We start from the raw sequence: 26,273 nt of genomic DNA on the forward strand, positions 1-26,273 counted from the left end.
CCCGCCCGGTAGATCCCCGGTCCAGGGGGAGCCCTGCCTCTGCCACACCCCGTATGTCTCCAGATGTGCTCCCTATTGGGGGTCGGATCGTGCCCCGGCCCTGTGCTTCCCCTTTTCATCCCCAGCATCCTTCCTTCAGCGTCCCTGGTCTGGGCCTGGATCCTCCCGGCTCGCCCATCCCCTGAAATTGCTGGTGGCTGGAACTCCTGGCTGGGCACCTCCCCTCCCAAGTCAAAATCCCCACCCAAGTCCTCAAAGCTCTCATCCCAGCTACTCAGTTGGCTGAGATCTGAGGATTGCTGTTCGAAGCCAGCCAGGGCAGGTAAGTCCATGAGACTCACTGCAAAGAACCACCAGAAAACAGGAAGTGGAGCTGTGGCTCAAGTGGTAGAGCACTAGCCTTGAGCAAAAGAGCTCAGGTACAGCTCCCAGGCCCTGAGTTCAAGCGACAGGACTGGCACACACACATCCTCATTTAGAGAGTTCCATCCCAACCTTCCCTCTTCTCCCACCCTCTCATCTGGATTCAGGCTCTGGCCCCCTCTTTTCCCAGGTTCGAGGCTGGGGCTACCTCTTCTCTGTCGCTTGAGGCCCAGCAGGTTGCAGAAAGTGAGGATACAGGTTGCACCCACGGTTCTCTGTCACCCTCCCCATGCCCATTCCCAGGTCTTGTTCTGTGTCTAGGAACTAGAGGCAGCTCAGCCTGGGCTTCTGAGCCTTAGGGGAACAATGCAAAGATCCTAGCAGTATGGGGGGGGCAGTGGGGTGCAGGGACAGATGACCCTCTTAGGCTCCCTGCCAACATCTAACTGCAAGCATGGCCACTCCACATCCTCCCACTCTCCCTCCTCCTAGCTGTCCCTCCTCACTCCCTCCAGCATTGCTCTGGATCCAGGCCAGCCCCCTGCTGTCCAGCATGTCTGGGCCTGGCACCTGTCCCAGACTTCCAGCTCAGGTTAGCTGTCTGGCAGGCAGGCAGGCTGGCCCAGCCTTCCATGAAGAATCTGCCTCGAGACACTTGGATGTGGTCTGGCATAGTGCAGGCAGCCACGCCCCTCCCAGCTGTCCACCGGGTGCCACCCATTTACCACTGCACCAGATAAGTCTAGGTAGGCAGAGGAAGCCCAGGAGGGATGCTTTGAAAGGTGAGCTTTATTGTGCAGAAAATAGGGAGCCATAAGGGTCTAATTTTCACTTTTTTTTTTTTGGTACTGCTGGTATGTGAACTCAGGATCTTACAGATAAGAAGTAGATGCTCAAGCTGGCGCTGGTGGCTCACTCCTATAATCCTAGCTACTCAGGTGGCTGAGATCTGAGGATCTCAATTCAAAGTCAGCTCGGTCAGGAAAGTCCATGAGACTCTTAGTTCCAATGAACCACCAGAAACTCAGAAGTGGCAGTGTGGCTCAAAGTGGCAGAGCACTCGCCTTGAACAAAAGAACTTAGGGACAGCGCCCAGGCCCTGACTTCAAGCCCCAGGATGGACAAAAAAGAAAAAGAGGCATATGCTCTACCACTTGAGCCACAGCCCCACTTCCAGCCTTTTCTGGTGGCTAAATGGGGATAAGAGTCTCGCAGACTTTCCTTCCCAAATTGGCTTTGAACCATGATTCTCAAACCTCAGCCTCCTTAATAGCTGGGATTATAGGCATGAGGGGCACCCAATTGGAGCAAGGTTTTTGACTGGAAGTTGGGGGAGGTGGGAGGCAGAGTAGCTGGGGGCTTGGCACAGCAGGAATGGGGTCTTTTGAACGTGTCAGGTTTGCTCAAGGGGAGGTACACAGAGCCCCTAGAAGCCTGGAACTGGGGGTGGGGTGGGGAGGTCCAAGCACAGGTACAAAGAGGGTTCCAAGCAGGTGGGGAGGGGGAGGTGGCAGCCAAAGTCTTCTCTGGTGTGCAGGAGAGATTCTGAGCATGGGAACAAAGGAAGGGCCACTGGGGCTGGAGAGAGGGGGAAAGGCTCTGTAGGGAGGTGCTTACTGGGTCTGGGGCTTATTTTCATTACAAAAAGAATATGTCAGTTGTAGCCCAGCACTGTGGCTCACATCTGTAATCCTAGATTTGAGGATCATGGTTTGAAGTCAATCTAGGCAAGAAAGTCTATGAGACTCTTATGGCCAATGAACCACCAAAATGACAAAAGTGGAACTGTGGTTCCAGTGGAAGGGCACTAGCCTTGAGCAGAAAAGCTCAGGGACAGTGCCCAGAACTCAAGTTCAAGCCCCGGGACCAGCACAAAAATAAAGTGAAATAAACTAATGAATAAAACAAAATGTATTTCTCCTCTACTTCCTCCTCTCCCTCTCCCTCCCCCTCCCCCTTCAGTACTAGGCAGGCACTCCCCCACTTGAGTTATGCCAATATCCCTTTAGTTTGCATTTTGTGTTTTGAGACTGGGCCACACAATGTAGCTCAAGATGACCTTGAACTCTTTTTTGTTGTTGTTGTTTGTTTGTTGCCAGTGCTGGGGCTTGAACTCCGGGCCTGAGCACTGTCCCTGGCTTCTTTTTGCTCAAGGCTAGCACTCTACTACTTGAGCCACAGTGCCACCTCTGGCTTTTTCTATATATGTAGTGCTGAGGAATCGAACCTAGGGCTTCATGTATATGAGGCAAGCACTTTACCACTAGGGCATATTCCCAGCCCATCCTTGAACTCTTGATCCTCCTGCTTTGCCTCCCACTGCTGAAATCACAGGCATGTGCTACAATACCCAGTTTAAAGTACACCACTATTGTGAGCTAGAGCAGGGTCTTAGTGTTGGCTATGTAAGGCCTTAGCGCTGCTGTGTTGGTGTCCTACAATAAAATCAGGTTGTGGGGGGGCAGGTGGGGAACCAGCCTGGAGTGAGTAGCATCTGAGGTCCCTTCTTAAACACCCAGGGGAGCCCCCAGATAGTGTGTACAGTTCCTGCGGGGTGCCAACTGGGGGCTTGGGAGTAGTCTGGTGGGAGTGGAAATTGTAAGTCATGAGGCAGGGAGTGTGTGTGTGCATGCGTGTAAGACAAGGCCTGAGGACAGGCTCTGAATGCTTACTGCCAGGTGAGAGATGGAGACAGAGGGGCTGAGAGCAGCGAAAGCTCCCAGAAAGTGCAGCCTGCACAGGCTCCGGACTGATGAAGCCAGCAGGGAATGACTGAGGAGTGGTGAAAGGATATGTCCCAGCCATCCCAGGGGACCATGCGGAGATAATCACAGACAAGAGGAGAAGGTTCATAAGGAGGTTTATTAGTGGGGCCATAGTTCCCACGGGAGATGGAGCTACATGGCGTCTGCACCTTATCCAGTTGGCAGTTTCTCTCTCTCTGGGGGTAAAGGGGAAGTAGGTAGGTAGTGAGTAGGAGTGGCTCATTAGGTATGGGTGGATCTGGGGGCTAGTGGGAGTAGCTGAGGACCTGAGGCTAGGGAAATGCTAATGTTAGGGATTCTGACTTCTGGGGTGAGGGCCCATTCCCATGCAACCAGGTGATCCCCACAGAAATTACTTCCCTTGGTGTTTTTGTGTTAGGACCTGAATTCAGGGCCTCATGCTGATGCTCTATCCCAAGATCCAAGCCTCCAGCTCAGCTTTTTGCTAGTTACTTTGGAGACGGGAGTTTCATAGAGTGTTCTGCCCCAGAACTGAGTAGCTAGAATTACATGCTTGAGCCACTAGTGCCTGGCTTCACCCCTATTCCTTTGGCTTGTTTAGTTTTTATTTTTCCTTTTTGAATCAGGTTCTCATTATGTAACCCATGCTGGTCTCAAACTCGAGCTCCTCCTGCCTGTGCTTCCCAAGTGCAGGGAATACAGGCAGGTGCCACCACACCCACCTATTTGATCTAGACAGCTGAAGGAGAAGTGCTCTGTGAAGTCCGGTGGCTGCTCGCATAAAGCATTCATTTGTCCTACTTGTTCAGAGCAGGGATGCTTTCTTGGCATTTCAAAACCTGGCTTTCCCCGTCCTTCTCGGCCAGGGCCTGCCACACCTCTCCGGATCCCGGGGCACCGGGCAGCCGCTCACTCCCTGGCAGGCGCAGCAGGCCTCCGCGGCTTGGCCCCCGAACTGCGGGGGAGGCCCTTAGGATCCCAGGCGCGGGGAGCTGCTGCCCCCTGCCGGCCGCGGCCGGTACTGCCCTGCACCTGCGCGGAGGCCGGGATGATGTCACCGCCCCGCCGGGGGCTCCCGCGGGCGGGAGCCGGACGCAGGATGTGGAGAGTGCAGAGGCTAGGGGGGTGGGGGATTGGAGGAGGAGGAGGAGGAAGAGGCAGGTGTGCGGGGTCCGCTCTGCGGAGTGGGGCGGAGAACGCGGTGCGGCGGAACCGGGCTCCAGGCGGTGTGCGCATGCGCACGCATCCTAGCACGGCCGAGCGACCTCCGGTCCCTGTTCCTCTTCTCGCGCGAACTCCGGCCCTGCCCCGTGGATGGCTGTGTGTGGTGACCTCAGGTGACCCCTGGTCCCGGGGAGAGGCCCTAACTGGCTCTGGCAGACGAGAACCTGGAGGCTGGAACTCGGGACTCTGCGTGCTTACTTGGCTTTGCTTCAGGCTGGCACTCTCCCCCTGGAGCCACAGCTCCAAGTCTGGCTTTTTGTGTCTGCCCTGGCTCGCTTTGAACCTCCAGTCCTCAGATGTCTCCTGAGTAAGCTCTGAGTACAGGTAACCTGATCCGGACAGAGATTAGCCCCTGCCCCAGCTCCCCTTGGGGATGAAGAATTGACTCTGCTCAAAGTAGTGAAAAAGTTGAAATTTTAAATAAACTCACAGCAGTTAAAGGAGAATTTTATATTGAAACAATGTTTCCCCAGACCTGTGGCTGGTGGTTCACTCAAATCCTTCACCTGAGGTTCTGCAGAGTCTCTGCCATGGCTTCCGGTCACCCCTCGCGCTCCCCCACACCTGTCTCCAAGCACCACATCCTCACTTTTACCAGGAAACTTTTTTTCGTGTCCAGTAGTGAGTGTTATATTAAGGGCCTCTTGCTCAGTTTGTGGATTACCCCGGAGGTGTAGTCTCATGGACAGAATTCTCTGCCTTGGCTGGCCTCCTGAGTAACTATGATTACAGGCATGAGCCACAAGCAACCGACTTCTCAACTCCTTTAGGTTACTTGATGTTTGTTTCCTTTTTTCGTCGGTTGTGGGGCATGAACTCTGGGCCTAGACACTGTCCCCTGAGCTCTTCAGCCACAGCACCACTTCCAGTTTTCTGGTGGTTGATTGTAGATAAAGAGTCTCATGGACTTCCCAGCCCAGGCTGGCTTGGAACGGCAATCCTCAGATCTCAGCATCCTGAGTAGCTAAGATTATAGGGGTGAGTCACCAGCGCCTGGCTTTTTTTTTTTTTTTTTTTTTTTTTTGAGACAGGCTCTATGTAGTCCAATCTGGCCTCAAACTTTCAGTCCTCCTGCCTCAACCTTCTGAGAGCTGGGACTACAGGCAGGTACCACTACACCTGGCTGTTCACTTCTCCACACTCTCGCACCAAACTAAAATGTAAAACTGCATGAGGCCAGAGCATGTCATCTATTTTGTCTGCAGCCTGCATAAATACCTAGAATGTAGCAAATGCTAAGTAAGTGTAGAATGTACAAAGAATACATCTGAATGTAGCAAATGCTAAGTAACTGTGTAGGAAGTACAAAGAATACATCTGGCAGCCCACTGGCAGTCAGGCCTTTAGAGAAAGAATGGCATGGGGGTGTGATGGCAAAGAAGTCCTTCAGGACCTAGGGTGTACCTAAGTTAAAGGGAACCCATGCTGGGATCCCCAAGTGCAGAGGGCTGACAGCAGTGTACTTCCTGCCCCCAAAGAGCTGGTGTCCTTCAAAATGGCCTAACTCTAGCACTAGGGCCGAACAAAACAAGACAAGCCTGGGATACCTTATTAAGCCAGAGAAAAAGCCAACCGCCCATAGAGTGATGGGAGGTGCCAGACCAAGACAGCAGCCAAGGACGCCCACTGGCCAAATCTGGGGCATTCTGAGTACCAAAATAAATGACAGGAACGCCTTAAAACCCAGTGAGTAAAATAGAAAACCACGTGCCCACCTGTTACAGGTAAATGAACTGAGTGCTTGCTGGTGGCTCACACCTGTAATCCCAGCTACTCATGAGATTGAGATCCGAGGATCACAGTTCAAAGCTGGTCCAGGCAGGAAAGTCTGTGAAACTGTGGCCAATTAACCAGCAAAAAGCATGGCTTGAGGCATGGCTCAAGTGGGAGAACAATAAGCGATAAGCAAGCAAGCCAAGAAAGAGCACAAGGCCCTTAGTTCAAACTCCAGTACTGGCAAAAAAAAAAAAGAGAGAGAGAGAGAAGAAAAGAAAAACTACTGTGGGTGAAGGAAGCTCTTTACAAGTTATTTTGAGATCAATTTTCAGGAAATAGCCCAAGCTGCCCTTGAATTTCAGTTCCTGCCTCAGCCTCCTGAGTGCTCAAATTACAGGCAAGTACCACTATACCTAAGTGAAAGTGATGCCAAAAAAAAGTCTATCTGCATCTCTCCCTCCTCCAATACTTATCTTAACCAAGTACTACATGTTCCTATTGGTGTGGCTTAAACTCACAAAGGCTGCACACAGAAAGCTGAGGAAAAAAGATGGGAAGTCTAAGGCCAGCCTGAGCTACATAGTGAAACCTTATCTTTAAGGTTTAAGGTTTAAGGGGGGTGGGGGGAGGAAGGGGGGCTGGGACAGGATGGGGAGAATGATGAAAGGGGGAGGACAACAATCAAGATGCACTGTGTTCATAAACTTTGTTGAACGGCAACTCCTTTCTATAAAAAGAGCATGTGGGGCTGGGAATGTGGCTTGGTGTTAGAGTGCTTGCCGAGCATGCACAAAGCCCTGGGTTTGATTCCTCAGCACCACATAACCAGAAAAAGCCTAAAGTGGCGCTGTGGCTCAAGAGGTAGAGTGCTAGCCTTGAGCAAAAAGAAGCTAGGGACAGTGCTCAGGCCCTGAGTCCAGTCCCCAGGACTGGCAAAAATAAATAAAAGTAAAAAAGCACACGTGTGTGTGTGTGTGTGTGTGTGTGTCAGGTCCAACAGCTCATGCCTGAAATCCTAGCTACTCAGGAGGTTGAAGAGGTTTGCAGTTTGAAACCAGCCTGGACAACAAAGCCCATCAGAGTCCTAACTAAAATTAATCATCAAAAAAGCCTGAAGCTGAGGTGTGACTCAAAAGGTAGAATGCCAGGGACAATGCCCATGCCCCAAGTTCAAACTTAAGTAACTGGTTCAAGGGGCTGGGAATATGGCTTTGTGGTAGAGTGACTGCCTTGTATACATGAAGCCCTGGGTTCGATTCCTCAGCACCACATATATAGAAAAAGCCAGAACTGCCACTGTGCCTCAAGTGGCAGAGTGCTAGCCTTGAGCAAAAAAGGAAGCCAGGGGCAGTGCTCAGGCCCTGAGTCCAGGGCCCAGGACTGGCAAAAGAAAAAAAAGTAATTGGTTCAAAAAAAAAAAAAAGAGAGAGAGAGAGAGAGAGAAAGAAAAGAAAAAAAAGGTGTCAGGAGAAATCTTTCAGGCAGATTTTTCTTATTTTGGAGACCTGAGGTTAGGGCTGTGACTCTTATCTCAGCACTGGACCGGCCTGGCCCCATCCTGACCCTGGTGTCACAAGTGATGTGTGGAGCGCCCCCTATTGGCAGAGGTCAGCAACCCAGGGCAGGGAGAGGCAGGGAAGGGCAGCTTGCTCCTTGCCCTGGGCTGGCCAGCCCAGGGTGGGGCATGCCAAGGTGTGCCCTACCTGGAACAGAGCAAAGGCCAAGTCCTTCACTTGCCCCACCCCGCTGGCCAGAGCCTGTCACCAGGCCTCCCTCTCTGTTCAGGGCCTGCAGGGTAAGTGTTCAGAGCCCACTAACCTTGTCCTCCCTGAGGGCTGCGCGACCCCCTCTCTGGGGAGTCCGATGCCTTGCCCAGGTTGTTGGTCTGTAGGTCAGCCCTGGCCTAGCCGACACCTTTCAGTATGGCCCAGATGCTCTGCTGTCTTCTGTGTTCCTGAGGGCTGCGGGGCTGGCGCTGGAGGACCCTGAAGGACTCTTCCTCTAGCGTCCCACGCAGGGTGGCAGGGCCCACGCTGGGTCACCTCACCCAGCACGCTCCAGACCAAGGCCCATCCTATGCCACACTCTAGCAGGACCCGGAATCCCAAGCGGCTGGCGCACTGGGGGACATCCAGGCAGGGCCCTCCCTGGACCAGGCCCTCCGGGAGCGGGATGAAGCCATTGCCAAGTGAGGAGGCCGGGGGTGGGGAGGCCGTGGCTGCCCTGAAGGGTCTGTCTTACTGAAGCTACCAAACCACCTGCTTTATCACTAAGGTCAGGGCTGTGGGGGCAAGGCCCAGAGCCCCAGGCTGCTACCCTGGTCCTCTGCAGGAAGCAGGCAGTGGAGGCTGAGCTGGACACATGCAAAGCCAGGCTAAAGGAGGTGGAGGCCCAGTTGCTGGAGGTCCTAGCGGAGAAACTCCGACTGAGGCAGGAGGTGGAAGCCTGGGAGGTAGGGTGGGGATGCCCTCTGGGCCTGGGGGGCAGGGGAGATGGCTGGGGCTGGGCCTGAACCCACTCTCTGCTCCCAGGAGGATATGCGGCAGCTGGTGAGACAGCAGGTCCAGAGTCAGCTGCACAGAGAATCCAGGGGGGCCCACAAGGACCCCAGCACTGCTGGCACAACCAGGAGCCCCTGGGCCCTGTTCCCCTCTGGTTGGAAGGGGCACTGGTGGTGAGAACTGAGGGCAAGACTTGGGGAACACTGTCTTTATTCATTAAAGCTGGCAGTGCCCCTGCCTCTACACCCTCATACCCACTCAGTGCCTACTTGAGTCATGTGTGGAAACCAGGGCCACCCGTGCAGACGTGAAGCATGGCGTCTCCATCTTAGGCCAAGAAGCTCCGGATGGCAGCCATGAAGTCCTGTGGGCGGTCGGCGTGAACCCAGTGGCCCGCGTTAGGCACTGTCTGCATCTGGGCCTGGGGGAAGAGCCGCCGAATCTCTGGGTGGTGGCTGGGCCTGTCCACCACAGACAGGCGGCAGGAAGAGAGACAAGCAGAGGCCAAGTGGGAAAGAGGCCACGGAATGCTCCAAGCCTGCTCCTCAGGTAGGGGACTGAGCAAGCGCCCTCCTCCCACACCCAGGCTGGCTTACTGCACAAACTCGGAGTTCCCACCCAGGAGGAAGAGGGCCGGCCCAGGGTAGGCCTGCTGTTGTGGAGGGAAGGTCATGATCTGGTCCAGGTGCTGGGCCAGGGCGTCCAGGTTCACCCTCCAGGAGAAGTGCCCGTCCACCTCCACCAGGTTAGTGAGCAGGAACTGCCGGACGGCCATGTCCTGTGGAGGCCCAGCAGTTAGGGGCCCTGGCCTCTGAGCCCCGGGAGAAGGGGGCTGCCTGTCTTCCCGGCACTGGTCCTGGGCTATAGAGGCATGGGAGGGCTGGGGTTGTCACCTGCACCACAGGCCTGAGCTGCTCATCCGCCAGTTTGCGGGCCTGGGAGCGGGGCAGCTTCTGTGGGATGACGATGGCCTTCATGGCTGTCATGTAGGCTGCAAAGTGGGAGACGGATGTGGTGGCCACAGGGCTGATGTCCACAGCCATCAGACGTTCTACCAGGTCTGGCTGTGGGAAGAAGTGGGCTGGGGCGGCTTGGGGCAGACACAGTGTGTTCCTAGGGAGACGCTGGCTCTACACACGAGTGGTGCCCCAAGCCCTTAGGTCTCCAGAACCTGAACTTGGCCATGCAAGTCTCCCCTGAGTCCCAGTGTGCGTGCTGGGCACTTGGCATGTACACTGTCTGGGAGGAGGTCCCACAGGGGGCAGGCTCACCCTCTGCAGGGCCATCAGCATGGCTGTCTTTCCTCCCATGCTGTGGCCAACAAGGACGCTGGGGACCAGGCCCAGCTGGGGCAGCAGGTCCTGCAGGTCCTGGCTCATGGCCTCATAGCTGGCATCGGGGCTGTGGGGGCTGTCACCATGGTTCCTTGCATCCACAGTCAGCACCTAGGAAGAGAAAATGTGTAGTACTAGTCTTAAGTGTTAGACGGATGTAAAGTACCTAGAAGAACTCCTGACTGCCATGAAGGCTAGGGACAGGTGCCGAGGACTGCAAGGGGGCCACAGCTAGGAGACCCACGAAGTGGGTTGCTTTTCCACAAAAGACTGACTATATCCCTGAAGGTATGGGTTGGCTAAATGGCAGCCAGTAAAGCTAGAATTTTCAACAGGTGGATTAGGTGAATGGGCTGCTGCAAGCAGTGGTGAGCTCTCTGTCATCCCTTGTGAGCAAGCCTCAGCCCGAACCTTTATCATGAGGTGGAGGCTTGCTCAATTGTGGAGAAGCAGGTGAACGAATGGACTAAATAGAGCTGAGTGCTGGTGGCTCACGCCTATAATTCTCGCTACTAAGGAGGCTGAGATCTGAGGATCGAGGTACATATCCTACATGAGATAGCAAAGTCTGTGCAACTCTTATCTCCAATTCCCCAGCAAAAAGTTGGAAGTAGTAGAGCGGCAGCCTAGAGCAGAAAAGGATAAGGGACAGTGCCCGGGCGCCGAGTTCAAGGCCCAGTACCGGCCCGGCACAGGCGCACACAAGGGCGGCGTGAGGGAACGTGGACGACGGCCCAAGCAGGGCCAGGCTCCGCGTGGGCTCTCTCCATTCCTGGAAGAACTTCTTTGATTTCTGTTTCGGGGTCACTTTTTGGCTAAAACCGGCATGTGGCAGCAGCAGCCCAGAATGCAGGCTCCGCCCCGCCGCCGGAAGCTCACCCTGCGGCCCGTCTGCTGAGCCACGGCCTTGGCGACTGAGGAGAAGTTGGTCTTGCTGCCGAAGAGCCCGTGCAGGAAGACTACGGCCGGCAGGGTCGCCTCCCCATCCAGAAGCGTGTAGGACAGCGGCAGCGGCCTAGCGGGTGGGGCAGAGGGGAAGGGGGTGGGCGGCGGGGGAGGGGCGGCCCCGTCGGGGTGGGGAGACCCGGCGCGCGGGGCGGGGGAGGAGCAGCGGGAGACTGCGGTCCCCGCGCCCATGACTGACCTCGGCTCAGCGTTCCCGCGGCCGCCGCTACTGGGCGCCACCGGTGCCCCGGAGAAGCTGGGAGCCGGAGAGCCGAACGGCCCACGGGGGCCCCGCCACGTGCGAGACAGACGGAGCATGCCGCACCTCCGACTGCGCGCACCACGCAGCGGACGTCCTGCAAGCCCCGCCCATGGTGGGGCCTTGCCCTCCGTCAAGCGTGGCCCCGCCCATTCTCCGCCCACACGGGTCTCCGACTTACCTCCCCCGGCACGTTGCCTTACGTAATTGCTAAAACAAATCCAGCCCCGCCCCTATCCCCGCCCCCAATCAGTTACGTCACCGTGCATTTCCACGTGACTCCCTACCTTACCCAGCCTGCCTTCTAGCCACGCCCCGGGAGGGGCCACGCGAGACTCTTTCCCAGTCTCGCCCCTCCCGTCCCATGTTCTCGCGGGACTCCTGAGCCTTGGGTCGGAATCCGGTCCGCGCGGCGCAGGTGTCCTCCGATCTGGGCGGGGCCTCGGCGGCGCCGGCCACACCTGGTGGCTCGCTTCTCCCGCCAGGCTCGGCCGCCACTCCGCATCTCCCCGCCCCGCCAGGCCCCTCTGCTGGTGGGGAGGCACAGGCACGAGGGCAGATGCTTTGCGGGGGAGAGCCTGCGTCTCCGCGTGCGAGGGACGGTGGGACCGGGGCAGAGCCCGGCCAGGTGCGTCTGCACTGCTGCCTGCCTGGAGATGGTCCTGCCGTCGGGCTCCGAGGCTCGCACCTGCAACCCCAACTACTCATCAGGCTGCGACCTGAGGATCAGGCTTTGGAAGGTCCGTGAGAATCTTTATCCAGTAAACTACCAAAAAGCCGGATGTGGATCTGTGGCTGGAGTGGTGGAGCTCCAGCCTGGAGCAACAAGCTCAGGGACAGCGCCCAGGCCCCGACTTCAATCCCCGACACACACACACACACACACACAGCGCCCAGGCCCCGACTTCAATCCCCGACACACACACACACACACACACACACACACACACACACACACACACACACACACACGGCCTGCATCAGCCAGCATCTCACCGGAAGAAACAAGTTCCCTGACCTCCTTAACCCCCAGATCAGCGCCTGCTGTACGGAAATCGCCTCGCTTTGGGGGGCGACATCGAGTCAAGTTTCCACTACAGTCCATTCTTTCCACAAAGGGGGGTGGGTGGCATCGAGCCAGATTTCCACTAGTCTGTTCTCCTAAGGCCTCTCCCAGAGGGGTTCTTCCCATGGTCCCCGAGCAGGCATTCTGTTTTTAGATATTAATTGATGTTCTTCCTTCCCTGGTGTTTTGTGTGCCTTTCAGCTGTCTATCCATCCTCTAGATCTTCTTTTGTGCGATTATGCCAATTCTGGGGCTTGCACTCAGGGCCCGGTGCTGCCCCTTAGCTTTGTCTCTAAATGCTGGTACTCTACCACTTGAGCCAGGGCTCCACTTCCAGCTTTTTGTTAGTTTATTGGAATTAAGAGTCTTATGGACTAGGCCCAGGCTAGCTTCCAGTCCTGATCCTGAGATCTCAGTCTCTTGAGTATCTAGGATGACTGGCGTGAGCCACCTGTGCCCAGCACTTTGTTATTTGAGACAAAATCTCTCTAATAAGCCTCTGCCTCCCGGGTGCTGCTCTTCTAGGTGTGCACTACCACTCCCAGTGTGTCCTGAGCATCTCTTGAGGTTAGAGACAGAGGTAACTGCCACTTCATCCTTCCCAGATTTCCTAAGTGGAAATCTACCCTACATCCCCAAAACATTTGCAGGTCTATCCGGGGGTTCCATAGCAATAGCCTTGCCTCATCCCAGCCTCCTGGAGGACTGGAGCTAGGTTTTGGTTATGTGATGCAAAATGTCTTAGTGACTTTACTGAATAATCAACAAGCGAGTCAAAGGTTATTGGGCTGGGAATGTGGCTCTGTGGTGGAGGCTGCCCAGCACGAGAGAGGCTGGGGGTTCAAACCTGGGAGTGCTTAAGCAAAGCTTTGGCGGGGGTCAGCTACAGCCCCACCCCAGCAGAGGACACGGCCCCTCTGCCACCTCCTTGGGGTCGGATCTAAAGCGGTCCTCTGCTTTTCCACTCCAAGGCCTCACACCTCTGAGCCTAAGGGGACCCAAATGGTGTTTTGTTCTAACCCGCGCTCACTGGGGACTCTAAACGCAGCTGGTGCGATCCTTCGGGGACGGTGGGGACACCTGAGCCCGGGTGGGGGCCTTGGGGCCTTGGAGGAAGAGGAGGTTTTTCTAGGCCTAGGGAGGACGGGAAAGGGGTGGGTGACCTCGAGCCCGGGACCCAGCCTGGTCACAGAGCCGCGCGGGGCTGGGCCCAGCGAGCAGAAAAACCAGTTGGTTTGAGGTTTCCCTGAGAACGTTCCTGAGTAGGTGAGGCCAAGGGGGCGGGGCCGGGGCTTCCGGATGCCCTGGGCGGGGCCGGCGGGCGGAGCCGGGGCTTCCGGATGCGAGGGGCGGGGTCTCCGCGTCAGGTCTACCAGCCACGCCTCCGGGTTGGGCTCTTCTACGCTCCCGGCATTTCCAGCGCCCTTGAGGGCGGAGCCTAGCCGTTGTAGCCCCGCCCTGGTCACAGGCCCCGCCCCGGCCACTGGCTGCGTGGAGCCCATCCCCGCGCACTCCGGGAACAGTGCTCGGGATCCATCCAAGTCCTGGGTGGGACCAAGGGCCTCGCGGGCGTGGCTCTCAGCGGCGGGGACCCCGGTCCCAGCCGCGTCGAACGGGTTAAGGCGCCGTGGCGGCGGAGTCCGCGCTCGCACCGGGCCCGGTATCGGTCACGTGGTCCGAGTTTCGCCCGCCCCGCCGCGCGGGGACAATCGGCCGCTGTTCACCCGCGGTCGCCATAGCGACCCGAGGGCGCCGGGGAGGTCACCGGGCGGATTCCTGCCCGCCGGCGGGCCCGGGCCGCGGCCGGTGCGGGCTCCGGGCGAGCCCAAGGGCTGGGGACCCCGGCCCGCACCGTCTCTCTGCGCTCAGCTCTGCTTGCCCCACTGTGCGATGCCTCCTTGGGTGGATCTCCCCCGCTCCGGGACGGCGGCGGCCCGGGACCCCTCCGCTTGGGGATGCACAGGGCCGCAGCAGGGGAGGACAGGAGGGAGGCGGGCCTAGGGGCAGCGGGAGAAATGGCTCCAGACAAAGCAGGTGCCAAGGCCCCGGAGGGGGGGGGTGGGGAGAGACGGGGGGCGGGAGGAGGGGTGCCGAGGAGGCCAGAGGGCCGCGGAGCCGGAGGAGACCAGCCCAGGCCCGAGTGCGTGAGGAAGAGTGGGGCTGGGGTGGTCCAAGCAGGGCGGTTTTAAGACATTGCTGTTTATCGTAAGAGAATTGAGTGCCAGCGAGAAAGTTTTCAAGCAATATATACCCTCAGGAATGCTAGGGATCTGAACCCAGCGCCTTGCACATTTGCCCCAGTCGTTATCCCAGCAGTGTTATTTACATGGTTTTGGCGTGTGGTGATCCTGGGGCTGGAATTCAGGCCTTACCCTTTTGCTCAAGGTTGGTGCTCCATCATTTGAGCCACAGCTCTACTTCTGGCTTTTTGCTGGTTTAACTGGAGATGAAAGTCTCTGGAATACATCTGCCTGAGCTGGTTTTGAACCAAGAATGTCAGTTCTGAGTAGCTAGGATTACCGGCTTCAGCCACTAGCAACCTGATTTATTTTTTTTTATTTTATTTTTATTTTTTTATTTTTTGGCCAGTCGTGGGCCTTGGACTCAGGGCCCAAGCACTGTCCCTGGCTTCTTCCCGCTAAGGCTAGCACTCTGCCACTTGAGCCACAGCGCCGCTTCTGGCCGTTTTCTGTATATGTGGTGCTGGGGAATTGAACCTAGGGCCTCGTGTATCCGAGGCAGGCACTCTTGCCACTAGGCTATATCCCCAGCCCCTAGCAACCTGATTTATTACTTACATTTCTAAGCTATTGACTATCCAAAGAACAGATCTGGGGGACGGGGCAGGCCTTCCAAAAAGCTGAGGAGAAGAAGAGAAACAGGAGATTATGGCCAGTATTGCATTGAGATCGGATCTTTTGAATTTGTTCAGGTGATGCTCTAGCTACCTCTTGAGCAAAGTCTCGCAGACTTTTCTGCTTAGGCTTGCCTCAAACCGCAATCCTCCAGATCTCAGCTTCTGGGGTAGCTGGGATTGTAGGGGTGAACCTTGGGCACCCAGTGTGGATGCTGATTTGGAACAGGTAAATGGAAGTGAGCCGAGGGTAGCAGGGCGATTTGGAGCATATCTGAGAGTCAGAGTCAAGGGGAGAAGGAAAGGAAGAGCGAGCCCCGGTGGGGGGCCTGCCCATGAGGGCACTTGTTCCCTCACTAGAGTTGTGCTCAGGCAGGCGTGCAAGGCGCCATGTTGGCGCCCAAGTGAAGATTGATGGAAGCTGTCAGGTGCTAAGCCTTGTTTCTGGTGTTTCTATGATTGAATAATGACCTCCCCAGAGGCACATTATGATTTCTGATCCCCTCTAGAGATCAGAGAGGTCAGTTAATTGTCCGTGAAGGTACAGCACAAGATGACCAACAGAAAGTACCTGGAAGGAAGACAGGGGAAAAGACAGACACCTTGGGAATAGAGGAGAGAAAGGCAGGAAAAGGAGGCAGATGGGAGAGGCTGGAGCAGTTGTGATGGACCCCAGAGGGCAGGCAGGTGGCAGTGGTGAGAAGGCAGAAACTTTTTTTTATTCCCACTAGTCCTGGTGCTTGAACTCAGTGCCTGGGTGCTGAATTTCAGCTTTTTTTTTTTTCCTTAAAAGCTAATGCTCTTCCACTTTGAGTAGAACTTCAATTCCAGTTTTCTGGACCTTTATTGGCCATAAAGGGTCTCATGGACTTTCCTGTCCAGGCTGTCTTTGAACCAAGATCCTCAGCTCTTAGCCTCCTGAGTAGCTAGGATTATAGGTCTGAGTCACTGGTGCATGGCTAGTTTTTTTTATATTAAAGGGAATAGGTTCTGGTGGGAGGAGGAGGGAAGGTGGGAGAAAAATGAAGGAGGAAGTAACAAGTTTGATAAGAAACGTACTCACTGCCTTATGTATGACGCTGTAACCCCTCTGTGCATCACTTTCACAATAAATTAACAAAAATTAAAAATCATAAGAAGAAGGAGTAAGTGCTACAGATCAGGGTGACCATTGGTGAGGACAACCAGAGAGACCCATCTGGGAGTCCTGGGAGTGGAGGCTGGGTGAGGGCTGAGGTCAAACCCAGTGATCTATGGGTGGAAGGGAAAAGGAAGAACCACAGTGTGACTCTCTAAGCTGAGCCCTGCCTGAGAAAGCTCTTGTTCTTGAAACTCTGTAAGGAGGCCTGAGGCCTTGTGCCTACTAGGAAAGAGGGGTTCCAGTGACTAGAAAAAGTAGAAGATGGGTTCCCCTCCCCCACACCCATGGCTCAAACCTGCAATCTTAGCTGTACAGGGGGCTGAGATCTGAGGACTGAGGTTCAAAGCCAGCAAGGGTAAAAAAAATCTGTGAGACTCTTGTCTCCAATTCACTACCAAAAAGCCAGAAGTGGCACTGTGGCTTAAGTAGTGGAGTGCCAGCTTTGAGCAAAGAAGCTCCGAAACAGCACCCAGGCCCTGAGCTCAAGCCCTATGACCCCCCCCCCCCGCAAAAAAAAAGACAGGGGAGACCCCAGAAGGGGTTTTCCAGCCAGCTGTGGGGAGACGGTATGGCTGTCAGGGGTCTATAGATGAAGCTGTGTATGGGGTGAGGGTGGGGGTAAGGGGTGGAGTTCACATAGCAAGTTCCAGGGTGAGGAAGGGGTCCTCCCTAGATTCAGAAAAATGGAGAGAGATTGGAGAGACAGAAAAGAGAGAAGCAAGATCCAAAGGTCAGGGTAAGGCTGTTCTGGGGACACCCAGGGGCTCCTTGTGAAGTCTGGCCCTCCCCAGGACATTCGGTGGGGACAGCAGGAAGCTTACTGACACAGCACCCGAACCGGGAAAGATGATGTCAGTTTAGAAACAAAACCAAAGAAAAAAGTTCCCAGGAGACAGAAATAGGACACCCTGACAGAGTGATCTATGGCTCACCTATGGTCCAGGGGAGACAGGAGAGTCCTGAGTTCCAGGATAGCCTGGGCTCCCTCCCTAGAGTCCCAAAAAGAAGTTAGTCAGCCTCCCTGGCTCAGGCCTGTGATACTAGCTGCTCAGTAGGCTGAGATCTGAGGACAGTGGTTCAAAGTCAGCTTGGGCAGGAAAGTCCATGAGACTATTCCAATTAAAAAACAAAAAGCTAGAAGTGAAGCCGTGGCTCGAGTGTAGGGCACTAGGTTGTGAGCAAAAAGCCCAGGGACAACACCCAGGCCCTCAGTTCAAGCCCTAGGACTGGCATACCAAAAAATACATGTTTTAATAGGATGGCCATTTTTAATGTATTTTTAGCAGAAGTAGTTCTTTGTGTTATTGCTTCTTTATCTTTCCTCAAGTTGCTCTATTGGATTATTGCACTTTCACGTATTGATTTGCAGCAACTCTTTAAGGTATAGAAACTTTCTGTAACTGATAATGCAAATATTTTACCCTTGTTTCTTGTTTATCTTTGAACTTTTTACTTCTGCATTAATTTTTTGGCAGAACTGGAGTTTGAACTCAGGACTTTGCACTTGCTAGGAAGGCGCTCTATCATGTGACCCATACCCCCACTCTTTTTATCAGTTCTTATTGTGATTCCAAAATCTATCTATCTATATAGCATAACCTTTACCATCTTAATCATTTTTTTTCAGTCCTGAGTCTTGATCTCAGGGCCTGTGCACTGTCCCTGAGCTTCTTTTGCTGTATCACTTGAGCCACAGCACCACTTCTGACTTTTTCTGTTTATGTGGTACAGAGGAATCAAACCCAGGGCTTCATGCATGCTAGGCAAGCACTCCACCACTAAGTCACATTCCAGGGTGTCCTAACCATTCTCAAAATGCACAATTCAGAGTTGTACACGGTGTCATGGTTCAAGCCTGTAATCCTAGCTACTCAGGAGACAGAGATCAGTATTTTGTGGTTCAAGGCCAGCCTAGGCATAAAAAGTTCAGAAGACCCCCCCATCTCAGCCAAGGGCTGAGCATGATGTTATGAGCTTGACATCCCTAGTAATTCAGGGAAGCACAAAAAGGATGATCACAGTCTAGGCTGGCTGGTGTGTAAAGCAAAACCCTATGCTGAAAATAGCCAACACCAGAAGAGTCAGTGTTGGCTCAAGAGGTAGAGCACCTGTCTACAGTAGTGTTAAATGTGTTCTCAGTAAGACATTGTGTAAGAGATCTCCAGAACTTCCTTTCACTAATCTGAAACTCTACACTTAACCAGAAGCTCCACTCTTCCCTCCCCCTCCCAGCACTCCTACTCTCTGTTTTTATTCATCTGAGGAAATACCTCGTATAAATGAGTCCTGAAGTCATTGAGGGCCGTGGGTCTCCAGGATGACTGGAGGTTGGAGCAGGTGATGACTTTACCTCTTCTGACTGACTGAGGAATAGAGCATTGTGTGTTTGCACCACATTTAGTTTGTGCATTCATCCATTGCTGAACCTTTGGTTTTGTTTCTTGGCATTGTGAGTAAATAGGGCTGGGGCAACCATGGGTGTGTGTTTTCTATGGTTTGCCTTTTAGCTCTTGGATTGTGTGCTCAGAAACAACATTGCTGCAGCATTTTGTAATTCTATTATTTGGTGTGTGAAGGGATGGGCAGTTCTTGGGGCTTGAACTCAGGGCCTGGATACTGTCCCTGAGCTTTTGTTACTCAAGGCTGGTGCTCTACTACTTGGACAACAGCTCTACGTCTGGCCTTTTGGTGGTTCATTGGAGATAAGAGTCTCACAGACTTTCCTGTGGAGGCCGGCTTCAAACTGCAATCTTCAGATCTCAGCCTCCTGAGTAGCCAGGATTACAGGCGTGAGCCACCAGTGCCTGGATAATTCTATTATCATCATCATTATTGGCAGTACCAGGGCTTAAACTCAGCTCCTCCAGCTTGCTCAGCTTTCTTGCTCATGGCTGGTGTTCTAACACTTGTGCCATGCCTCCCATCCAGCATTTTGCTGGTTCATTGGAAATAAAAGCCTCACAAATGTGTCTGTCCCCACTGGATTGGCCGTACACTGTAGTCCTCAGCTCTCCCCGTCCCTGTCTAATGCCAGCCTCGCAGAGAGATTACAAAGTGACCACAGGCAGAGCTCTGGGTAGCAACAGCACGGATGCTCAACTCCCTCTGCCATCTGGGCCAGGCAACTTGACCTGGCTCTGGTGACCTTTCCTGGAACCTGGCAGGGGAGGGAGTGAGGAAGGCCCTGTCTGTCCTTCCAGACCTTGAGGCTCCACAATAAACTCTGTGTTTGTTTGGCAGAGCAAGGAAGAGCTCAAATAGGTGTGGTGACCTGGGTGGCCCGGGGCGAGGCAGGAGGGGGTGAGAGAGGGTGTGCACCTCTGGCAGGGAGCTCTGGGGCTGTGAATTTGGGAGAAACGTAGAAACTTCTCATCCAGCCATCTACCTTTGTGTCCCCAGGTTCCTGCCTGGCTAGCTATATATATTAAAAAATGAATGATAGGAATGTGAATTAATTAAGCACGTACAGTATGCCCAGCCTGGTGCCAGGAGTCAGCAAGCTGCCAACGGCTCTCATTCCATAGACTTCTCAGCGGGCCTGGGGGCCCTGGGCTTCGGCTTGGGGCCTGAGCCTCCGGTGGAAATCACTAGGAGGGAGCTCATCCAGGAAAGCAGGCACGGAGGAGGGTGAGCTGATCCTTAGCACCACTCAGTTCTATTCATTTGGCAGTTTGGTTTTTTGTGCTGGTACTGGAGTTTGAACCCAGGGCCTTGCATTCTTGCTTGGCTTCTTTCCTAAAGGCTGGTGCTTTACCTCTTGAGCCAGAGCTCTTCTTCTGGCTTTTTGCTGATTATTAGGAGATAAGAGTTCTATGGAGGGGGCTGGGGATATAGCCTAGTGGCAAGAGTGCCTGCCTCGGATACACGAGGCCCTAGGTTCGATTCCCCAGCACCACATATACAGAAAATGGCCAGAAGCGGCGCTGTGGCTCAGGTGGCAGAGTGCTAGCCTTGAGCGGGAAGAAGCCAGGGACAGTGCTTGGGCCCTGAGTCCAAGGCCCAGGACTGGCCAAAAAAAAAAAAAAAAAAAAGAGTTCTATGGATTTTTCTGCCAGGGTTAGTTTTGAATACAGAGCCTGAAATCTCAGCCTCTGGAATAGCTGGATTACAGGTGTGAGCTTCCGGTGCTATCGCTAAACCCATTTCATGGATGTGGCAACTGAGTGTGAGGGACTCTCTTTACCTGGTCGGTTTGCTTCCAGTTAGTTCTCCTGTAAAGGATGTAAGAATAAAGGTGGAGGGATGGGAGTGTGGATTAGCGGTAGAGTGCTTGCCTAGCATGCGTGAAGCCCTGGGTTTGATTCCTCAGCACCACATACACAGAAAAAGTTGGAAGTGGCACTGTGGCTCAAGTGGCAGAGTGCTAAGCCTTGAACAAAAATAAGCTCAGGGACAGTGCTCAGGCCCTGAGTTCAAGCCCCAGGACTAGCAAAAAAAAAAAAAAGAATAAAGGTGAGAGTGGAAAAACAAGTTAAGTTGGGGTGTCATAGACCATCTGGTCTGCTTCCCCTTTGTCAAAATGTCAGGGAAACTGAGGCCTAGAAAGAGGGGGGCTGCCTAGGTAAAAAAGCATCCAGACTAGACTTAGAACTCACGTCACCTGCCTTCCTCCTCAACACCAAATGGCCTTGTCTTCTCCAAAGGCATCCTGAGGCCTCTCTCTTGGGACCTTCATCTGGTGGTCTCTGTACTGTCCTCACTTAGGCCCCAGACTCCAGAGAGGACTAAGAGGTTCAAAGTCAAGTGTAGTAGTGCACACCTATAATCCCAGCACCTGAGAGTTGGAGGCAGGATATTGAAGAGTTCATTCCAGCCTGGGCTTCATATCAAGATCCTATCACAGAAAGTGAGGAAAAGAAAAAGGCAGCCACACTGGTGGCTCAGGTCTGTCATCCTAGCTACTCAGGAAGCTGAGATCTGATGATCGTGGCTCAAAGCCAGCCTGGGCAGGAAAGTGAGACTCATCTCCAAGTAACCACTAGAAAACCAAAAGTAGTGCTGTGGCTCAAATGGTAGAACACTAGCCTTGAGCTGAAAAAAAAAAAAAACTCAGAGACAGCACCCAGGTTCAGGGTTCAAGCCCCATGACAGACAAAAAAAAAAAAAAAAAAAAAGAGAGAGAGAGAGAGAAAAGAAAATAAAAAGACAAATAACAAGAATCCAAGGTGGATGTGGTAGGTAGGGGCTGGGGATATGGCCTAGTGGCAAGAGTGCTTGCCTTGTATACATGAGGCCCTGGGTTCAATTCCCCAGCACCACATATACAGAAAATGGCCAGAAGTGGCTCTGTGGCTCAAGTGGTAGAGTGCTAGCCTTGAGCAAAAAGAAGCAGGGACAGTGCTCCAGGCCCTGAGTCCAATAGAAGCCAGGGACAGTGCTCAGGCCCTGAGTCCAAGCCCCAGGACTGGCCAAAAAGAAAAAAAAAAAAAAAGGTTTCTCAGAGAGACAAATGGCACATGTATTCTCTCATATGCACAAGCTAGACCTAAAATCACCCGGAAACGATAAGTTATGCAGGACTGTAGGCATTCACACAGTGAGGCCAAAGGAGGATGCTCTTAGGGGAGGAACACAAAGGTGCAATGCCTCTGGGCCTCCAATCATATAAAATAATGTTTATTGAAATAACCTCCAGGGAATGGAAACAAGTTTTTTTTTCTTTGTTGTTGCTTTCATTTTTTTTCTTTTCGTCTTCTTAGTTCCTTTACCTGTCTTTGGGAGCCACAGAAATGGAGGAACCAAGGGTAAACAAATGCAATAGTGGTACTCACTAGACACAACGTGGGATATGAACTATGCAACTTGTGGGGAAAACAGAGTGAGGGAGGGGTGACATTGTCCCCAAAGAAATGTACTCATGACCTGACTTAGGTAACCGTGACCCCTCTGTACATCATCATTATAATAACTAAAAAATTAAAAAAAAAAACAACACTTTTCAAGACTCCCATCTCAATCAATGGTTGTCTCAGCAGCCTGGCCTGTTGTACAAAGGCTGTGCACAGTGGGGTGTGTCTGTCACCCCCAGCGACACAGGGAAGTACAAATAGGATTGTGGCCCAGGAATAAAGTGAGACTCTGCTTTGAGAATCCCCAGGTCCGAGGGACTGAAGGGGTAGGGCCCGGCCTAGCAGGCTGGAGCCCCAGACTGACAAAATGAGGAACTAAAGAAACAAGAGTTAGATCAGGGAGGAAGGAGGGGACCCATTGCCACCGCCCCGCAGTGGGTGCCTAGATTTTGGGCGCAAGCACACTGACAGTCTGCCCCCAGGAGTCCAGTCTGCACCCCCCCTAGGACTATTCCTGCGGGTCACATTTCTATCTCTGTAGTGTGGGGACACAGTGTGGCCCTGGTGTGACTGGGAGCATGGCGCCCAGGCTGTCCAGGAAGCGTGGCGTCCAGGAAGCCAGTGGCCTGTCAGTCCCCTGGGCCTGCCTGCAGGACTCCCCAGGACAAGGGCAGCAGAGCCCCTCGGTTCATTGTGCCCCAACCCGGTTGCCTTGGGTAGGGCCTGTGGGAGCCAAACCAGAAACCACTGGCCAATTCCCCAACAAGATCCCAGAAACTGCCCCCTGCCCCCTGCCCCCTGGGCCTCCTTACAGCCCTCAGCCATTCTCTAAGCGCCTCCTCCAGAAGCCCCCTTCTTTAGAGAGCTCCCCGCTTCACAGAGGAAGGTGGGAAGCTGGGAGAATATCTTTTCTTTCTTTCCTTTTTTTCCCTTGGTCGTTTGGCTTGAACTCAGGGTCTGGTTGCTGACCCTTAGCCTTTTTTTTCTTTTTTCGCTCAAGGCTGGCTCTCTATCACTTGAGCCACAGCTCCATTTCCAGCTTTATGGTGATTAAATGAAGATGAGAGTCTCACAGACTTCTCTGCCCAGGCTGGCTTTGAACCTCTAACTTCAGATCTCTGCCTCTTGGGTAGCTAGGAGATTTGGGGTGTGAGCCAGGGGCACCCAGCAGGAATCCCTTTTCTCCAGCTCTCTCCAGGACTGAGCTCAACAGTCACCTCGTTGGGCCCTTCCCCTTCCTCTGGTAGCTCCGGGCCAGCTTTGGGGAGATTCCATCCTGTACACAGTTCTTCTCCAATATCTACCTCCTCCTCAGGCCACTGGGAGATACCACACTGGCATTCCTTATTCCTAGAAATCCTTTCGTGCAGCAGCGTATGCTGTAATCCCAGCTACAGTATACCTGTAGTCCTAATATTCTGGAGGCTGACAGAGGAGGATCACGCACTTGAGGCCAGCCTGAGATACAGATGGAGTTCAAGGTCAGTCTGGGATGCATAACAAGACCCCCTAGCTCCTTTTCCCAAAATATGTAAGTAAATAAATAGAGAACATTTTGGCTTAAGCTTGCCATAGCCGAAACAGTTGGAGAAACAATTACTTACAAACTCAGACCCTGTTGTTCTACATGCTATATCACTAATGCCCCCTTCTTTCATTTTGAGAAGAGAGCACTGGGGAGGGAGCCTGGGCTCTCTTAGACCCCACAATTCTCTGGTCATAGACAGAGCTGGATTTTTTTCCTGACTCTGCTTCCCAATCACCTCTGCTGTCAGGCACATTGGTGTCAGTAGCTGCTCCTTGAAACCTTTTTTGTTGTTTGTTTCTAGACTGACGTCATCTTTCCTCTGGTTTCGGTTGCCATCTGATTGTCCTCATACTTCCTGGTGTCCTTCCTGGATAGCCAGAGATTGGCCAAAGTTAATACACTTCCATCGGAACCCCTCAGCCTTCCCCATCACCCCAGGAGCCTGGCCTACACTGGTCTAGAAAGATCTAGATCTTTCCTGCTCTCCTCCTCCTCCTCCTCCTCCTCCTCCTCCTCCATTTCCTCCATTGGTGTTGGGGTCTTAACACACTGCCTCATGCTTGGTTTTTTTTGCTCAAGGCTAGGGCTCTACCACTTGAGCCACAGCTCCACTTTTGGCTATTTGGTGCTTAACTGGAGATAAGAGTATCACCACAGACTTTTCTACCCAGGCTGGCTTTGAACTGGGATCCTCAGATCTCAGCTAGGGTTGAATAGCTAGGATTACAGGCATAAGCCACCAGCATTTGACTTTCTGTTTTTCTTCTTACCCTACAGGAAATTGAACCTGGGGCCTCATACTTGCTAGGGCTAACCTGGCTCTCTACCTGAGCCACACCCCCCACCCAATCTTTCTTCCTTCACAGACCTTCCCCTCCCCCTGGGTTCTGTCCCTCACCCTCTGCTCTTGACCACCACCCTGTCCCCCAGGGATGGGGGAAATTCTCTCCTTGCTCATCCTCCCTCTCCCTCACTTTCTCTAAGCATAGGAACCTCTTCCTTGTAGGGGCAGGGCGCAGTCCCAGCACCCAGTTCTGAGGACTGAAGGCTTTCTCAGATTATTTAGTTTGGGGATACGGACTCTGATTCCTCTCTTCTGCCCCTCCCTTGAGGGTCCCAGGGAAGGAAGGCGGGGGTGTCTCTCTTACTCCCCCTCCCCAACAGGTGAGCAGATGTGGCCCCAGGCTTTCCACAGTGGTTGGGTCCACACAAAAGGCCTATTGTCTTTCTCCAACGGAGGTTTGCCATGAGCTCTTGTGCCTGGCTCTCTAGAGAGCCTGCACGTGCAGAGCAGGGGTCCCTATTCATGGGCTGGAGCGCCCCACGGGGCCCCAATCCACGACATGGGCCCCCATCCACCAGTGGGTGCGCCCCACGGGGCTGATCCACACCGCAGGGGGGGCCCACAGGGCCGATCCACACTGCGAGGGTCCCTGTACACGGGTGGGTGCGCCCCACGGGGCCGATCCACACCGCAGGGGTCCCTGTCCACTGGCAGGCGCGGCCACACGGGGCTCCACCACTCCCTCAGCCAAGCTGGGCTTTGTGGATGGGACTTGCCACGCCACCCCAGCTCGGGTTGGTTGGGGCTGAAATCCCCCAGCGCGGCGGGCAAGCACCCGGTGATCACAGGGCTCCCTGCACCCCTGCACCCCCTTCCTTCTTCCTGAACCCCCTGTCCGGCTCTAAGCTCCAGGTGGCAGGACAGGGGCATCCGGCTCAGGGCGACTCCCCGGCGGCCACTCAGGACAAGGAGGCACCCAGCGGCGATTGCAAAACGAGAAAGACTTTTATTGAAAAATACCAAAGGCCCCGCTTCTAGGTGGCCGGTCCGGTCGGTCGGAGCACACTGCTGGCTTTGGGGCTGGCAAGACGCGGCGGGCGGGCACCGAGGCGGGCGGATGGGCGGGCGGGCGGGCGGGCGGCCGTCCAGGGGGCTCGGCCCCGGGGCCCTGGAGGATCGGCTCCCCGAGGGGTAGCCTCTGGGCTCGGCCCCTGGGGTCCGGCGAAGGGGCGGCAAGGCGGCGGCGGGCGCTGGAGCTCAGACGTAGTCCTTGCGGTCGTAGGCGGGGCCCGCTGCCGGCACGGCGGAGCGCGGCGCCGAGTAGAGGACCTTGGTGGGCACCGCGTACTTGTCGCGCGGAGGGCAGGAGCAGCAGAGCAGGGCGCCCCCGAGGAGCTGCAGGGCGGCGGCCGCCCAGCCCACGTAGAGCCCCGCGCCCAGCTCCCGCTTCTGCGACTCGGGCACCAGCGGGTTGTAGAAGTCGCGGACGATGGTGTTGGCCGACCAGGACACGGGCACCAGGGTGAGCAGCGCGGCCAGCAGGAAGAGCACGCCCGCCACGATGGTGATCTTGGCCTTGGTCGTGTCGTCGTCCACGCAGTTGGTGCACTGGGCGCCCACCAGGGCCACGAGCAGCCCGAAGGCGTCCAGCAGGATGGCCACGATGATGAGCGCGCGGGCGGCCTGCAGGTCCTGCGGCAGCGCCAGCAGCGAGTCGTACACCTTGCACTGCATCTGCCCCGTGCTCTGCACCACGCAGTTCATCCACAGCCCCTCCCAGGTGATCTGCGCCGTGATGATGCTGCTGCCGATGAAGGCGGACACGCGCCACATGGGCAGCGCGCAGCTCACGATGGCGCCCAGCCAGCCCAGCGCGGCCAGCGCCGTGCCCGCCAGCTCCAGGCCCATGGACATGGCTGGCTCGGCCGCTCGGCGGGCGCGCTCGGGATGCGGGAGACGAGGGCCGCGCGGGCTGTGCGGCTGTCGGGCCGGGGAGAGCTGCGGCGGCGCCGGCACGGACGGGCGGACGGACGGACGGACAGA

The 26,273-nt window shown here is 54.7% G+C and overlaps 3 protein-coding genes across 6 annotated transcripts; 1 reads left to right on the top strand and 2 right to left on the bottom strand.

The window, feature by feature from the left end:
* Positions 1-7,600: 7,600 nt before the first annotated feature.
* Positions 7,601-8,707, top strand: LOC125368325 (BICD family-like cargo adapter 1). Of its 2 annotated transcripts, none has more exons than XM_048369243.1 (4): positions 7,601-7,824; positions 8,120-8,217; positions 8,361-8,481; positions 8,561-8,707. In XM_048369243.1, exons 1-4 carry the CDS (start codon positions 7,609-7,611, stop codon positions 8,705-8,707), a joined length of 582 nt encoding a protein of 193 aa, XP_048225200.1. In that variant the 5' UTR covers positions 7,601-7,608. The 2 variants fall into 2 exon arrangements, with proteins under 2 accessions (XP_048225200.1, XP_048225207.1); XM_048369250.1 differs by having other exon boundaries at positions 8,361-8,466.
* Abhd11 (abhydrolase domain containing 11) lies at positions 8,578-11,183 on the bottom strand. 3 transcript variants are annotated; one of them, XM_048369220.1, is made up of 6 exons: positions 11,009-11,178; positions 10,744-10,879; positions 9,802-9,975; positions 9,424-9,594; positions 9,149-9,308; positions 8,578-8,991 (listed from the first exon to the last, which is right to left on the bottom strand). In XM_048369220.1, the coding sequence occupies exons 1-6, from the start codon at positions 11,125-11,127 to the stop codon at positions 8,789-8,791; spliced, it is 963 nt and encodes a 320-aa protein (XP_048225177.1). In that variant the 5' UTR covers positions 11,128-11,178; the 3' UTR covers positions 8,578-8,788. The 3 variants fall into 3 exon arrangements, 2 of the variants coding, with proteins under 2 accessions (XP_048225177.1, XP_048225185.1); XM_048369228.1 differs by having other exon boundaries at positions 8,805-8,991; positions 9,127-9,308; positions 11,009-11,172; XR_007214218.1 differs by lacking the exon at positions 8,578-8,991 and having other exon boundaries at positions 9,289-9,308; positions 9,424-9,521; positions 11,009-11,183.
* Positions 11,184-25,218: 14,035 nt separating this feature from the next.
* Positions 25,219-26,273, bottom strand: Cldn3 (claudin 3). Its single transcript, XM_048351266.1, has one exon. The coding sequence runs from the start codon at positions 26,142-26,144 to the stop codon at positions 25,488-25,490; it is 657 nt and encodes a 218-aa protein (XP_048207223.1). The 5' UTR covers positions 26,145-26,273; the 3' UTR covers positions 25,219-25,487.

Source organism: Perognathus longimembris, chromosome 1 (assembly GCF_023159225.1).
Source record: "Perognathus longimembris pacificus isolate PPM17 chromosome 1, ASM2315922v1, whole genome shotgun sequence".
Taxonomy (NCBI): Eukaryota; Metazoa; Chordata; class Mammalia; order Rodentia; family Heteromyidae; genus Perognathus; species Perognathus longimembris.